Source organism: Pempheris klunzingeri, chromosome 2, assembly GCF_042242105.1.
Source record: "Pempheris klunzingeri isolate RE-2024b chromosome 2, fPemKlu1.hap1, whole genome shotgun sequence".
NCBI classification, from domain to species: domain Eukaryota; kingdom Metazoa; phylum Chordata; class Actinopteri; order Acropomatiformes; family Pempheridae; genus Pempheris; species Pempheris klunzingeri.
The window spans coordinates 14,483,152-14,497,079 of record NC_092013.1 but is presented as its reverse complement, the minus strand read 5'-3'; the positions used below and the strand labels follow the sequence as shown (position 1 = coordinate 14,497,079).

The 13,928-nt window shown below is 40.9% G+C and overlaps 1 protein-coding gene across 1 annotated transcript in view; it reads left to right on the top strand.

Annotated features, from left to right (window-relative positions):
• foxj3 (forkhead box J3) overlaps positions 1 to 13,928 on the top strand; it is a 69,029-nt gene that overhangs the window by 23,146 nt on the left and 31,955 nt on the right. Inside the window, exon 2 of the mRNA XM_070844567.1 lies at positions 4,388 to 4,893. Within this exon, the coding sequence (XP_070700668.1) occupies positions 4,573 to 4,893 (321 nt within the window). The 5' untranslated portion in view covers positions 4,388 to 4,572. The remainder of the gene's footprint in view (positions 1 to 4,387; positions 4,894 to 13,928) is intronic.

Sequence of the window (13,928 nt, the reverse complement as noted above, 5' to 3'; positions counted from 1 at the left end):
AATAGTGGGGATGTGGAACAGTTCTGATTTTTGTGACGCAGTTGCTGACTTGCATCTCCGTACTTACTTGCCTAACATGATGAAGTTGACGTAATCTGCTATGTTATGTTGAGTAATCCCTGGTTGTTACTCAGCTTGTTGCCTCATTTGAGATTCTTGAATAAAAGGGAGCCTGGCACATGTATAATAACCATGCTGTCAGTTTGATTGAGCCACTTCAGACTTAGTAGCTCAGACACAAAACACAATCACTGATTTGCTGTCAGTGCTCTGTTGGCAGCAGGAACGTTGATAAGTCCTGTCAAGAACTTGGTAAATTAAGATGTTTCAAAAACTCTTTCAATTCCTCATTCAGAACTAAATCTGCCATTAATCCCTTGAGAATAAAGAAACGTTGAGTGTTGAATAGAGAATAAATTTGACCATCCATTTCTCCCTCTCAGCCTTTCGAAAATACTCTGTGCTCCATTCTAAAAACAAATTAAAGTCGAGAGAGAAAGAAGTTTTCTTTTTTTGGCTGTGACAGTGACGGAAAACCATTTTCCTACAGCCAGATCAAAGTGGCTCAGTGTGTGTGGGATCGCAGTCTGTTCCCTTGGGCTTGTAACTATAGTGCCTGAACTCTCAGACCGATGCAGACACTGTTGCCTCTTTCTGCTCTTTGCCAGGCCTGATGCCAGCATCATGGTGGCCTTCACACCCTCCCCTACTGCTTCATCTCCCCTAGCTTTTCTTCTCATCTTTCCCGCCCCCTCAGTACTCCTCTTCCTACCCTTGGACCCGTCGGTGAACATACTCCCTGACGCGGCAGCAGGCTGGGGCTTGTCCCCGCTCTGAATGTCCCACAGCCTGGCAGGGTAATGAAGGCAGCGGGGGGGCCTTCTTACTGCCTGCCTGTGTTGTGCTTCATCATTCCTGCCACAGCCCAAGGTCCTCTAATTAAGACACCGACTTGGCCCTGCAGATTATGTAGCAGCTGGATCATTAGCGTAGAGGGTCAAATGGCATGTGTCTCCATGTAGCGGGCGGAGCACCTCTCATCAACCCCCGTGTCTGTCAGCTCACCTCTGGTGGCCACCAAAAGGCTCTGCCTGCTTCCTCCTCTTAACTACCCCCGTTCTTACTTAGTGTGGGGGCTCAGTAGGAATCCGGGGCCAAGCTGGTATAAACAGAAACATTTACATCAAGATCATTACGCTGAGCTGCCAGGTTATCAGCTACACCTAGCTAAATGTAATCCACCCAGTACAACATTGTGCTATATGATGGATGTGAGTTTGCATGTGGTTGAACTGTATTGTAGGGCTGCAACTTATGTTATCATTTCATTATTAATCAATTTACCATTTTTCTGAACATGTAGTATAGATTTATTGTTTAGCCTAAGAACCGAAGTAAAAAGTGTTACCCATTCTGCATGAGTCAAACAAAACATTACATGGTCCTGATTTACAAAAAAAAACAAAAAAAAACAAAGCATATTCTTTTAACAACTAGATTTTGTTGTAAACCCGCATTTACTTTGTGTTTTATATTGACTGAAATGTGATGTTTTCACAAAGTTTCCCATAGTGTGCTAAGAATATGTCAAACCAGAACTTGTATTTAAAGCGTGATGGACGTTGAGTCATTCATGCTAATCACTGAATTCACCTGAGATCAGTTTACAGTGGAACATTTTGAGACAGGAAGCTATACATGTTGTAGTCTGGGTATGACATGGATATCTGCACTGGAGGCCTAGTGAGATGGATGGAGTTTGATTCAATGTGTATATATAGATATATATTCAAATTCAAAATCAAATTAGTTTTATATTTCAATAGGCTGCCATTCAAAGAGGAAAATTACCGTCATTAGCAGCTTGTGAGTCACCTTTATTTCAGTTACAGGGTGGAGATATTTTGTGTATGAGTTGTTTGTCTTTTCGGTGATGAGGAACTTTTCTCCACCATTAGGCTGACTCACCTGTCGGTTGTCAGTCAGCAAGTCTGCTCATCTATCAGTCTGCTCATGACTGCAGAGGTTGGGAGATTTACCTCAAAGCCTTTGGTGTTTTCTTCAATGCCTTCTATCTGTGAACAAACATAGTGCATGTGTTAATGAAAAAAGAATTTAAAAAAGCACAGTGAAAAGCAAATAACTAGCTCTTTTCCAAGTTATCAGATTAAAGTGAAACTTACAATTACAACAGTTACAATAGATACAGTTTGATAAAGTATTCACAGTGGGAATACAGCATGAAAACATCCTTAGAAATGTTTCAAATCACCCCTGCAGCATAATCTGCTTCTTTTTTGTCGGGCTCACTATGATCAAAACATTCACCATCTCAAAACATGGTTAAATTCTCTGCTCTGTTTTAATGTTGTGCTTTTGCCCTTCTCAAAGCTTCGACACTCAGCTAGAGGTAGCATATTTGGCCATTGGTGAGCACATGACAATCTGAAACATGCTGGTCAGACAAATGGGCAGTGCAAGAGTGGGTTATGTTCTAGGAGTGGTTTGAGAAGCTTACTGAGACCTTTGGTATTAATTTTTTTGTCATAAAAAATTACTAATTTGGTGACCACAGCTGCTGTTCTCCCATCACAGCCAACTTTCAAGCCCAATGGGGAAAGCTGTTGATACTCAAAGGATTCTTTGTAGGTGAAGTATCACTTAAAAAATAGACGGGAAATCAAATTAATAAAAATGCAAACTTATTTTGCTCAGAAAAACTTCGCAGTGGCTCATGAAACCCAACGCTGATTATCAGGGAAGATTTAAGACCAATGCTCCACTCTGTTAATGATCTCCCTCATGTTCATGTTCATGATTCTCCCTGAATTTGGTTTTTCCTGTCTCAGAATGGTTTGTATGTATGAAAAATGCCTTCATCATCTGGCTCTGTCTTTCTACACTATCAGATATTGAATTGGCTGCTGGGCACTAGCGAACCCCTGCTGTGAGAGATCAATTGAAAGGGACAACCACAAACTGCTTGTGACCAACTGCCACCAAAGCAGTATGCCCAATTTAGGAGTTTCATACTATTCCTGCTGCATCTCACACTGACTGCAGAGCACCAAAAAATTATGTTTTTCCTTTTTTTTTTTTTTATTTCTTGTTGCCTTTTTGGCGCACTAATGAAGTAAGATGTATATGAAACTAATTTTAAGATTTCAGATATGCAAACTACCTTCTAATAGATTAGATATTTTAAATTGCTACAAACCGGTATACCCTGGACTGGTCGACAGTGAATTACAGGGGCAACACATAGATACAGACAACCATTCACACTCACGCTCACTCACACATGTCTTTGGACTATGGGTGGAAGCCGGAGTACCTGGAGAAAACCCACGCAAGCAGGAGAACATGCAAACTCCACACAGAAAGACCCCAGGTTCAAACCTGGAATATTCTTGCTGTAAGGCAACAGTGCTAAACATCACAATATCAGTGAAAATTGGGTTAGATGGTATTAATTGAGTGCAATTCGTACTGCAAGAAACGGTATTTGACCTATTGAGGGCCGTGTCAAGGCTGTATTTTTTCTCAGGGTGGCAGCCTGAGTGCACACTAAAACGCACATACGCGCACACAAAAAATCACAAAAACACACACTTGTGCGAGCATGCTTAGTCAAGAGAAAAATCCCACAACTTGGTGAGGATTTCTCATTCTCCCGCCTCCTCTCTCTCTTTTTTTTTTTCTCCCCTCCACCAGATTGCAGTGTCATCCCGCTCAGGTTTTTTTCCTCACAGCTGCCCGTTTTCACCTACATTTGTAACTTTAGGCCTTTCCACTCTGCCCCTCTATTTTAAGAAGAGAGGGCAGTGTGCTGAGAGGGACAGAGAGACATGCTGTTGTGGGCTACACTCTGCACAGCACGGCCGACACACACAGGGCTGAGGACAGTTTGCAAGACGACACTGGCTAGCTTGTTTACGGCAGAGGCTCCGTTTTGGGGGAGGAAGGGGAGGAGGCAGTCAAGCTGGCAGGCAGGGAAGAAAGGAGAGGGGGTTTACTACCCTCAAGAGAGTCGGAATTCCTCCTGAGCCATTCCCCCCATTTGGCTGGCAGTTGTGAAAACAATTGCCTGGCATTTACTCTCTCTGTGTGCAGATGGAGTCCCAGCTATGAGTCAGCTTTGAGAGCAGCAAGTGGTGGAGAAATTGGTGGGCTTGTGATCTCCTGCACAGCGAATATAAGCATACTTTACAGAGACACTTGCTTTTTGATGTTGGGCAAACTGTTCAGATCTGCTCCCTCGTCTGCTTTTTCTTTTCGTTCTCTGCATTATTGCTGACATGCATATCTATTGCCTCCAATGCTTAATAGCTCCTTGTAACAAAGAATAGTTGACTAATAAAGACATGTCTTTCTCCTGTTTCTCCAGAGTTGACCTACAGAAGACGTTATGCTGATGTCTTGAGCTGAGGGAGACTTCATCCTTAACCTGCCACTTGTCTCCGTTTGTTATTCCACACCTGGTCCACCCTCCATCAGCCACAAAGCACCAACAGCAACCACCGCCTCCACCACCTTTTCCCCACCCCCCCTCCTGCCCAGCCTGCCGTCACTATGACGTCGGAGCTGGAGAGCAGCCTGACCTCCATGGACTGGCTTCCTCAGCTGACCATGCAGGCAGCCATCCGGAAGGCGGACGCCCAGAATGCCCACGGGCCAGGCATGGGCAAGAAGAGTAGCCTACTGGATCCTAACACCACGTTGGACCAGGAGGAGGTGCAGCAGCACAAGGACGGCAAGCCGCCCTACAGCTACGCCAGCCTCATCACGTTTGCCATCAACAGCTCGCCAAAGAAGAAGATGACACTGAGCGAGATCTACCAGTGGATCTGTGATAACTTTCCCTACTACAGGGAGGCGGGCAGTGGCTGGAAGGTGAGAAAAAGAGGCACCTGGGTTTTATTTCCTTATTTTATTGAAATCTATTGCCTTGGTGATGATAAGAGTCGCATTCTGGTTACAGTACGACTTCTGCATTGATTGTATGTCAAGCCACATATTACATTATTTTAGTGCTTTCAGAAGGTGATGCTGGATTTCCTTTTGGTTATTACAGTGACTTCTATCAGTTCATCTTCTCCAGGATATCTGTCTTTGATGTTACATTTTTCAGTAAGCTGTGGACAGCATTTGTAGAGGAGTTGAAAGCGATATTCCTTGATTTAAATCATTGTTTTGTGGTCATTGGGCATCTTAAACAAAGTGAGATGCCATTGGTAATCACCATTGTCACTTCTGAGAAAGCTTAGAGAGAAACTATGAGTGCGCCAAATCACACTAAGTGCCTCACTCCTCCGAATGAAAAATGGTGCAGCCCTGAGAGAACCATATGAAGTGTAAAACCCTGGATTAATATTCAGAGAAGTGGCCCCTATCTGTGCGAACACAGACTAAATAGCCCATTCATGGGTGGTATTATTCATTGCAGATGCCTTGATAGGAGAAGGCCATTATGCAGAAGGAGAGAGCCAGTGCTGTGTCATCATCTCAAGGAGCCCATGATATACCGAGATGAAGCTATGCTGATTGCCTTTTAAAGGGCCCAGATGGAAATTGATATTAGAATGAGTTTTCCAATCAGTCGACGTTTATTGGAAATAGAATCTTAGGCAGTGCTTTATTGCAGTCAGACAAGATGTATGAAGCCCATTTCCTGGGGCGACAAGATCTGGCGTTTGTACAGGCTGCATGGAGGTGTGTGTGTATGTGTGTAGGTGAGGGGGAGATGAGAAAGCATGTGTTATGGTAAATGGATTGATTTTAGCTTTTGTGGCAAGGCCTTTTCTAAGGAAATGAATTGTTTTATTTTGCAGCCTTTGTTTCCTATTTTACTTTCATCGGCCCTTATTTAGTTGTCGGCATCATAGCAGCATATGTGCTGTCGGTCTACATGTTTTCCTGCATTGAGGCATTTTCACTCAACACTGAGGTCAGTTCTTTATTTTGTACACCGCCTACTTCATTGGCATTGAAGTTAACCATTCATTGCACATGAACGATTCTCTCCAGACATTGGTACAAGGTTGCAGCAGCATTTTCCACTATCTTTGTGGCTACGTTAAGGTTGTTAACAAATCTGGCTTCAGAACATGTAGCATTCATTGCTCAGTCTGTATCTATGTAGATGCTTTAAACTGTTAATTGTTAAACTGTTAGATATTTATTCATGTCCAGAGAGCTGCTCTGAATAAATCAGAATTTAGGTGGGTTGTATTGGACTTGCTCAGGTCTTACGCTCATCCACAGACTTTATTGCTCAGAAATATGAGGGTGTGACTGACTAGCCCAACTGAAATAAGGCACAACATTTAGTTGACACTTTTATGCAAAGCATTTGAATATATACACTTTTTATACATTTTAGAGTGGGTGGCCTCAGTGGGAAACAAATTGGTATTGCAGGCAAGGTTGAAGCTTTGCTCCACCCACTGAATTACAGTCCTACTGTAGATACAGCAGAAGGGACGACGTGATATTAATTCACCAAAGCTTGGCTAATGTGTGTAGCTGTTCATTTGCCTTTGGTTCTTTTGTTGTCAAGTGTGGCTTTATCATGATATCAGATGTGGCTGCCAGGATTCCCCTGGTCAGGAAACACTAAGGAATAATGTTATGCAATTAAAACTTGGAATGAAAAATAATAAATGGCATTCAGGATTTGGAAATGTCATTAAATCTTAATTGATGCCAGGCTTTAAAAATTTCAAAAACTTCAAAATAAATATTGCACGAGCTGTTTTGAAAATGTTGCTAAAATGCAGTGCAAGTGTCTGACTACAACCGCCTCACCAGCAAATGCATTCAGTCCTCTTTGGGATTAACTGGCCAAGGCAAATTTCCAATATTGGAAGTAAGCATACAGTTTCAAGCAGTGCGACATCATGGAAGATGTTTCCTCGAAATTCACAACATTACCCTGCAAAGCAAGTATGATCTTTATGCAATTCTAATATGATTTTTATGCGATTCTAAGTTTTAGTTCACTGGAAATAAGTTGTCAATGTCACAGGATCAGCACATCATACATGATATTACAGTAGTACAGTTGTGATTAAGTGAATGTAGGAAGTGATAATTCAATTACTGTACAGGGTTATGGGCATTAAATTCACTGCACTTTATCTCAGTAGGATAATCCACTCATTATCGATACTGCAGTGAGTCCTGCATACTTCAAGCATAGTATTCATCACATTTAATAATTAATACTGTCAAGGCTCTTTTGCTTTTTATGTTCAGATGAAATTTGGTTGACCGACAGGCCTCGTGTTAAAGAAAAACTGATTACCGATTTGTTTTTATTTCTACCATTGCGCTGTTTTTTTCCACAGAGAGGAAACTAACAGGAAAATAATGTTGAAATGTAAAGGGCTTCTTTTCAGTGTTAGGTGTAATGTAGATTTGACCTAACTGGAATGATGTATTGGGTATAAGAGCAAGTTATAGAATTAGTCAGCATTGATAGAGATTGACGCTCGTCAAGTACTTTCTAGTTTAGTAAAGGCTTGCGTAGATCAACAGATTCTGGCCTAAATGTGGGTTGCAACTGTAGAAATACCCCTCACATTTAAAAGTGTGAAAAACCACATCACTCTAACCAGGAAGCCGTACAGCACAGGAAAGACTGAAAAAGCGGTTTGAAGATGTGCTCATAAGCTACAGCCTGCGTCATAATCTTTCTCTCAGTTCTTGTTAATAGGGTGTTTTCCCTGCTGTAGTTTTTTTCTGAGAATCCAAACAACTGAAATAATGCGTATAGAGTATATTTAAAATCTTTTCATTGCATAAGACATGTGAATGAAATCCAATAGTGCTGTTTCCATGCCCAGGGCATTTGAACGGGCTCCAGTAGCCTTTGGTTTGTTCCTAATGTTTTGTGCTTGGAGAATTTTCACAACCCATCACACAAATGATATTTTCATCTAAGTCTGTGCAAAAGCCTGGGAAAAGTTTTTTTTCCCCCAGTCATCAGCCTGTGCATTCGTGAGGGGTTTTTTGGCTTTAAAACCCTCAGAAATGGCAATGGAAAAGTAGCATGTACACGTGATTGAAATTTCTGTAATCTGTGTGCAGTAGTAATGTTTCCCTGCACTGTGCCTGTTACTATGATATGAATCCACCTATAGTATGATTGAGTGTGCATGTTTGTGTGTGTAATTAGTTGGAAGCAAGCATGCCTGGGTGGGGTGAATGTAGGTCGGATGTAGTCATCGCTCCTCTGTTCCCCTGGAGATGTCAGTCGCAGGAATTTGGGACTCAACACACGCATGCGTCTGTTCTGTATGATAATGCAAGCTGTGCTGGTGAGATGAGACCAGGCTAATCTGGGCACCAGCAACTCATTTAGTCATCTCAAAAGAACTCCATTAGCATGCGCTTTTAAGAAATATCAATAAGTGCTGTCAATAAAAACAGATAATTCATCAAGGTCAAAAAATGTGAACGCTGCCTTCGAGAGTGCAGAATATGTGCTTGGCATCTATGAGCAAGCCATTAGATGGTGCTTTTCTTGACACCCTCTCCAGCTTTCTGAGGTATTTATATTTTGCAGGTTTGTCTGAGCATTCTTTCTGTGCGATTCATATACAGTAGCTTTATGGATTCAGATCAGTCTCAACTGTAATGAATGCACACAGAAGGATTCACAAATGTATTTTGAGATTTATATACAGATGACTCTCCACACAAATATGTTTCAATGCACACAATAACAGTTAGCGTTTTGTGTGTATATAAATGTAAAACAAATCCACATTAAAAAAAAATAAAATATGTTTCACAAATGTATTTCTGATGCACAGGCAAATATTTCTTGCTTTAAATAAATGTAGTAGAAATCAACAAATAGATTGAGTACTGGAAATTTTGATCAAAAATGTTATATACAAACTGTTGAACCTTCATTTACAAACTGCTTGTCATCAGCGAGCTTCACTGCATTTGTGTGTGGGTTTTTTGAGACTCCTCTGATGTGATTCGATTCACAAATGCTTTTTTTTTTTCCAAGAGGGAATTATCTGTAGTCAATCCGATGTCTCCTTCGATATCAGCCAGTTCATGTATGCGTAGATTCGAGATCAGAGATACAAACTTTGGTTGGTAATGTAAATTACTAAATACATTTGTGAATCCCTCTGTGTGCATTTATTAATATTGAGACTCATCTGACTCCATATAGCTTCTGCGTCCTTCTGTTCGTTGCATGGCATGGATGGCTTTTTGAAGATCTGCCAGATTCCTTGAGGGTATTTCACATACTAGGACTCCTAAACACACATTTCCAAGAAGACTTCAGGCTTTTGCCGGCAGCATTTTTGTATAATGCAGTATACTGTTTCTATATGTTCCTGATTTGTTTATGTCCTCTTAGTCATAATTCATATCAGCTGCTCAGTCCCTTCCATTTCAAAGCCATTACGGGCAATGTAAACTGGCTCATATGATTCTTAGATTAAAAGGTAAGCAGGACAAATCCTCTCTGACTTCAAGGTCAGAAAAACATGTCTTTCTTCTTATCACGAGCTCTTTGCAAAGATGAAGATGAGAAATACTTTGAATAGTTTTAGTGTTTAAGAATCCATAAGAGCTTGCATGTTGGACTTTGGTATTGAACCTCTTTTATAAATTTGAAAAAAAAAAAAAAAGATTCTTTGTAAGATGTGGTATTTTAAATGGAGCTGAATTTAGTTTCGAAGTCTGTTGTCACAACTTCTCAAATCTGCTCCGTCTCTTCATGGATGCTCTGTTGTGTGTCATGAATGGAGAATCTGCGTTCTCTGACTTTCGCCACAACTGTTTGTAGGGCAAATCTTAAGATGACAAGTTAAAGATTATTTAAAGAAAAGTACATCTTGTCATAAGAAGGATGTAGCAGCATTTTCTAACTTTGTACATAATAAATGAGTATGATGTGGTTGAAGCCCAGATTGCTAGAAAATGCATGGATGTTTTAAGTCCTTCTCTTAGCTCCACCTCTGATCAGGCTGTCAGAAAATATGGGGTTCAGCTCAGCCAAAGACAGTGACAGTGTGATTTCTTCTCTGGTATATTTTCTGTTTGAAAAAAAACTGGTCAGAAGCAGCATTGAATTGAGACTCCACATACACTCTCCAATGTTGACCTCTATGCTCATCTCAAACCTTCTCCCAGCTCCTTGTAGACTCACTTCAGGCAAAGTGTGTGAATTCCCCTCTGCATTTCTTCTAGGTGAAGAATGCCAAAGAAAATCTGGAGCAATTCTCAACCAGTTTAAAAATGCTTGAAATGTTTGCTCTTGAACTTTAACTGTTGGGGAGATTGTTGCTACTGGCATGATTTTATTTTTTTTTTTATCTCTTCCACACCTGTGAACAGGAGAGAAAATTAGCTGAAAGAGAATGTAGGCTACTGTTGATTGCCTAACAAACGTTGAATCTCCCACTGCATTTTCACTGAGGTCCATAGCTCTTACATGATCTTGTTAACAGGGAAATATAGCTTTGGTCTGTAAATCGTCCAGTGTGCAGAGATGGGGCACAGAGCTGCCTTCTGCAGGGGCCCTGGACCTTGCTTTGATCTCATTATAAAATGCAAATACACAGTACCCTAAACAGATCAAAGGTTCGACTTCCCATTGGATCTGAGGCTTAATAATAGCAGCCTGGAGCAGTTTTCTATTTTTTAAGAAGCGATTTGGGTAGCTACTGGTCCTCCAGGACATTATTTACTCTGAAGATAATGTTCCTGCTTCCGACTAGTGACTAGCCACAGCTCAGAAAATCCCTGCTCCTGTTGCTTATTTGAATAAGATTGGTCAGGTATGAGAATTTGCGCCTCCTGCCCCTATCTCCCACCTCAAGCTTAGGCTTACAGGGCAAATCTGAAATCTGAAAGTGTAAAATTGCTTCGGTGCTAGACTCTCTGATACCTTCATCTACTTTCTTAGCCTGTATCATCATTACACCGTAAAGTAAGCATTTAAATTTTAAGCACTTTCAGCCACACGATACATACTCTGTGCCACTCTTTTTCTTTTCCAGCCCATGCACCAACCCAAGTCCAAAATTATTATTTTTATAAAGTTCATAAATTTCTCTTTTTTCAGTTCAGTGTCATATGAATATTGGCTGAGATGCAGTCTGATGAGTGATGAAGTGATTTTTAGCACTTTTATCTCATCTTGGATTCCTTCTTAATTGTAGACGCAGCAAAAGTGGCTGTGTGCTGGCCCGGCGCTGACTGTGTCAGGTGGTGGGAGGGGTAGTGATTCACTCGGCAGCCAGTTTGATCCTGCTGTGAGGCGGGTTCCCGTGTCAGGAAGCTCCAGCCTGGCCATCCGCCCACCAGCCTCACCTTGCACCCGCCTACCGGCGCCCCACCGCTCACGCTCTGGCCCTTAGAGTGGGCGGGGAGAGCAGGCTGGCAGGCCTTGGCACGGATACATTTTGGCAGGAGCTGCTGTCCCCACACTCCGCTGAGTGAAGTGCTGACTGCAGTGCAGAACATAAAAGGCCTGAGGCTTCTATCGCTTCCTCTTGTGGCCTGCAGGCCTGTGTAGAGAGGTTGGCTTCAATTTTACTTGAAATGGTAGCTGTCTTTTTGACAGTCATGTTCATGGCCTCACAGTTCATCCCTTATATATATATATATATATATATATATATATATATATATATATATATATATATATATATATATATATATATATATATATATATATATATATATATATATATATATATATATATATATATATATATATATATATATATATGGCTTCTGCTATCATTTTAAACAGTCATTAACCCTTAACAGCTCCCTCCATCTGCTATTTTCTCTCAGTGAGATGTAATACAGCAGCCATTTGTAAAAGCTGTTGACCATGGCTGTCAATTGATTCAGTGAACTTCCTCCTCTGTGAAAATTAGATCTGTTGAAGTCAATACCTGACTCACAGGCAGGGACACACCACTTATGCATGTTTTTTTTCTTTCCAAGAATCATTTGTAATAGAGATAACAGTGTACAATGATGGGCTGTTGATCCCTGTAAACATTCTTAGTCACAGCATCAGACCTTTTATTGAGACATGCTCTTCAATAGGTAATTATAGAGAAATACGAGAGTCCAAAGCTGTAGGATCTATGTCAGTGTAGTCAGGTCTGTTGGGAAGCTAGTTTTCCTCTTGATTCCTAGTTAGTTCACTTGGTTTTTGGATATAAGAATTATAGAGTAGACTGAATTATTTAGCTGACTGGCAATAGTGAGACCCATAACTCTTTAATAACTGAGGAGGGGGTCAGGGTCTGTATTTGTATGTCTTTTCCAGAGTGGTCCATTTATGTGGTGACTGAGATCATCACCTCCAGTAGGCCATGTCCTTGCTTTGTTACAGATCTGCAGCCTGAAGTGCAACTGGGCAAGAACCCTGGTGTTACAGTTAAAGTTATGAACTGCAAGGAATTTGAAGCGCATTTCAGAAAAACTCTTAACTGGAAAAATCATTAGCTAGTTCCTAGGCTCTTCGAAGGGGAAGATGAAGGGCCATAGGAAGTTACTCAGAAACTCTGTAGTCATCGTTCTGTGGCTAGAAAGATTTAAACAAAAATAGCACTTTTCATTTTCCCTATATTTATCTCCCTTTTCCCAGTAAGTGGCCTTTTGCCCTCTCTCATTCTGCTTGGTTGGCTGTCGCTTTTGCGTAATGCAATGTATAGTGAAAGCTTAATATTGCTCTGAATGTCTTTGTATTTGCTACCCCATTATGGGTTTTATGAAAAGGAATCAGGAAAGTTTTCATCATTTTGTGCCTAAGCTTGGCTTGTTGTCAGAGTGAAGATTTAAAGCTGAAACTGTCATTTTAACCAAATGACCAACTAAATCACAGGTACATTCGCATGTAGAAATTTCTGTTTTGCATTTCTCTACCTCAACTGAACCAATTATAAAATCGGTGTGCTTTACTCATGTACTTTCAATAGCTGCAGGTGAAAACAAACATGAATCAGCATCAGAAAACATAATAACTTTTGTTTGTCATCTGTTGCTAGTCCCTGTATTGAAAAGTAATGAATAAAAAGGTCTGCGGTGACCTCTTTAACAGCTTCATCGGAGAAACGACAAAGTCATCAGATCGTTTGGGAGTGGGTCTAAAAGTTGGTGACATTACCCAGCTGTGCCAGTGGCAGACAAATTGTCGCAGACATCACAGTATGAATACAAAGTAAAACTGTTCATGGTCATAATAAGTTGACTAACCTAGCTAAACACTTTGTAAGTGTGAGCAAGACATCTTGACGCTGCTAAAGGGTTATAGTGCGTACAAGCTAGGTTGAGCTGGCATGGTCCTCAATAAAACATTATTGCTTCAGCTGTTTGTCTTAAGATAATGAACACTTTGTTTATTTGATGATGGTCCATGCTATAACGCCCCTCTGGTGTGCTAAAACAAGAAAACAATGTACTCAGCAAACTCTTTTCTTTCTTTATTTTTTTGGATGTGGAATTATTCGTCTTTGTCTTGTCTATTAATTTCCTTTGCCTGGACACATCACAGCCTTGTACTCTCAATATCAACTGCTATTCTTTGCCTAACTTGTGCTAACTGTATGCAGCAGTAACACAGTCGGAGCATCTGGATGCATTAGTTCAGTGATTGGTTACGGTAAAATCAAATCCTGCCCTCCAGGAAACTGCTAATAAGACGGCAGTGTCAGACTGAATAATGGAATGGTACCATAATAGCTTTTCAGTCTGAACATCAGGCTACCTTTGTTTACATTGGGATCACAGATGGTGCCTTTTAACATGGCCTCTTGTATGTGCACTGATTTCTGCCCTGATGAGGAGGCAGAGACAGGAGAAGCGTACGCTGATGAATTCTGCATGCTATAAATAGAGCACAATCCTTGGAATCCGCCTTTAACACTGAA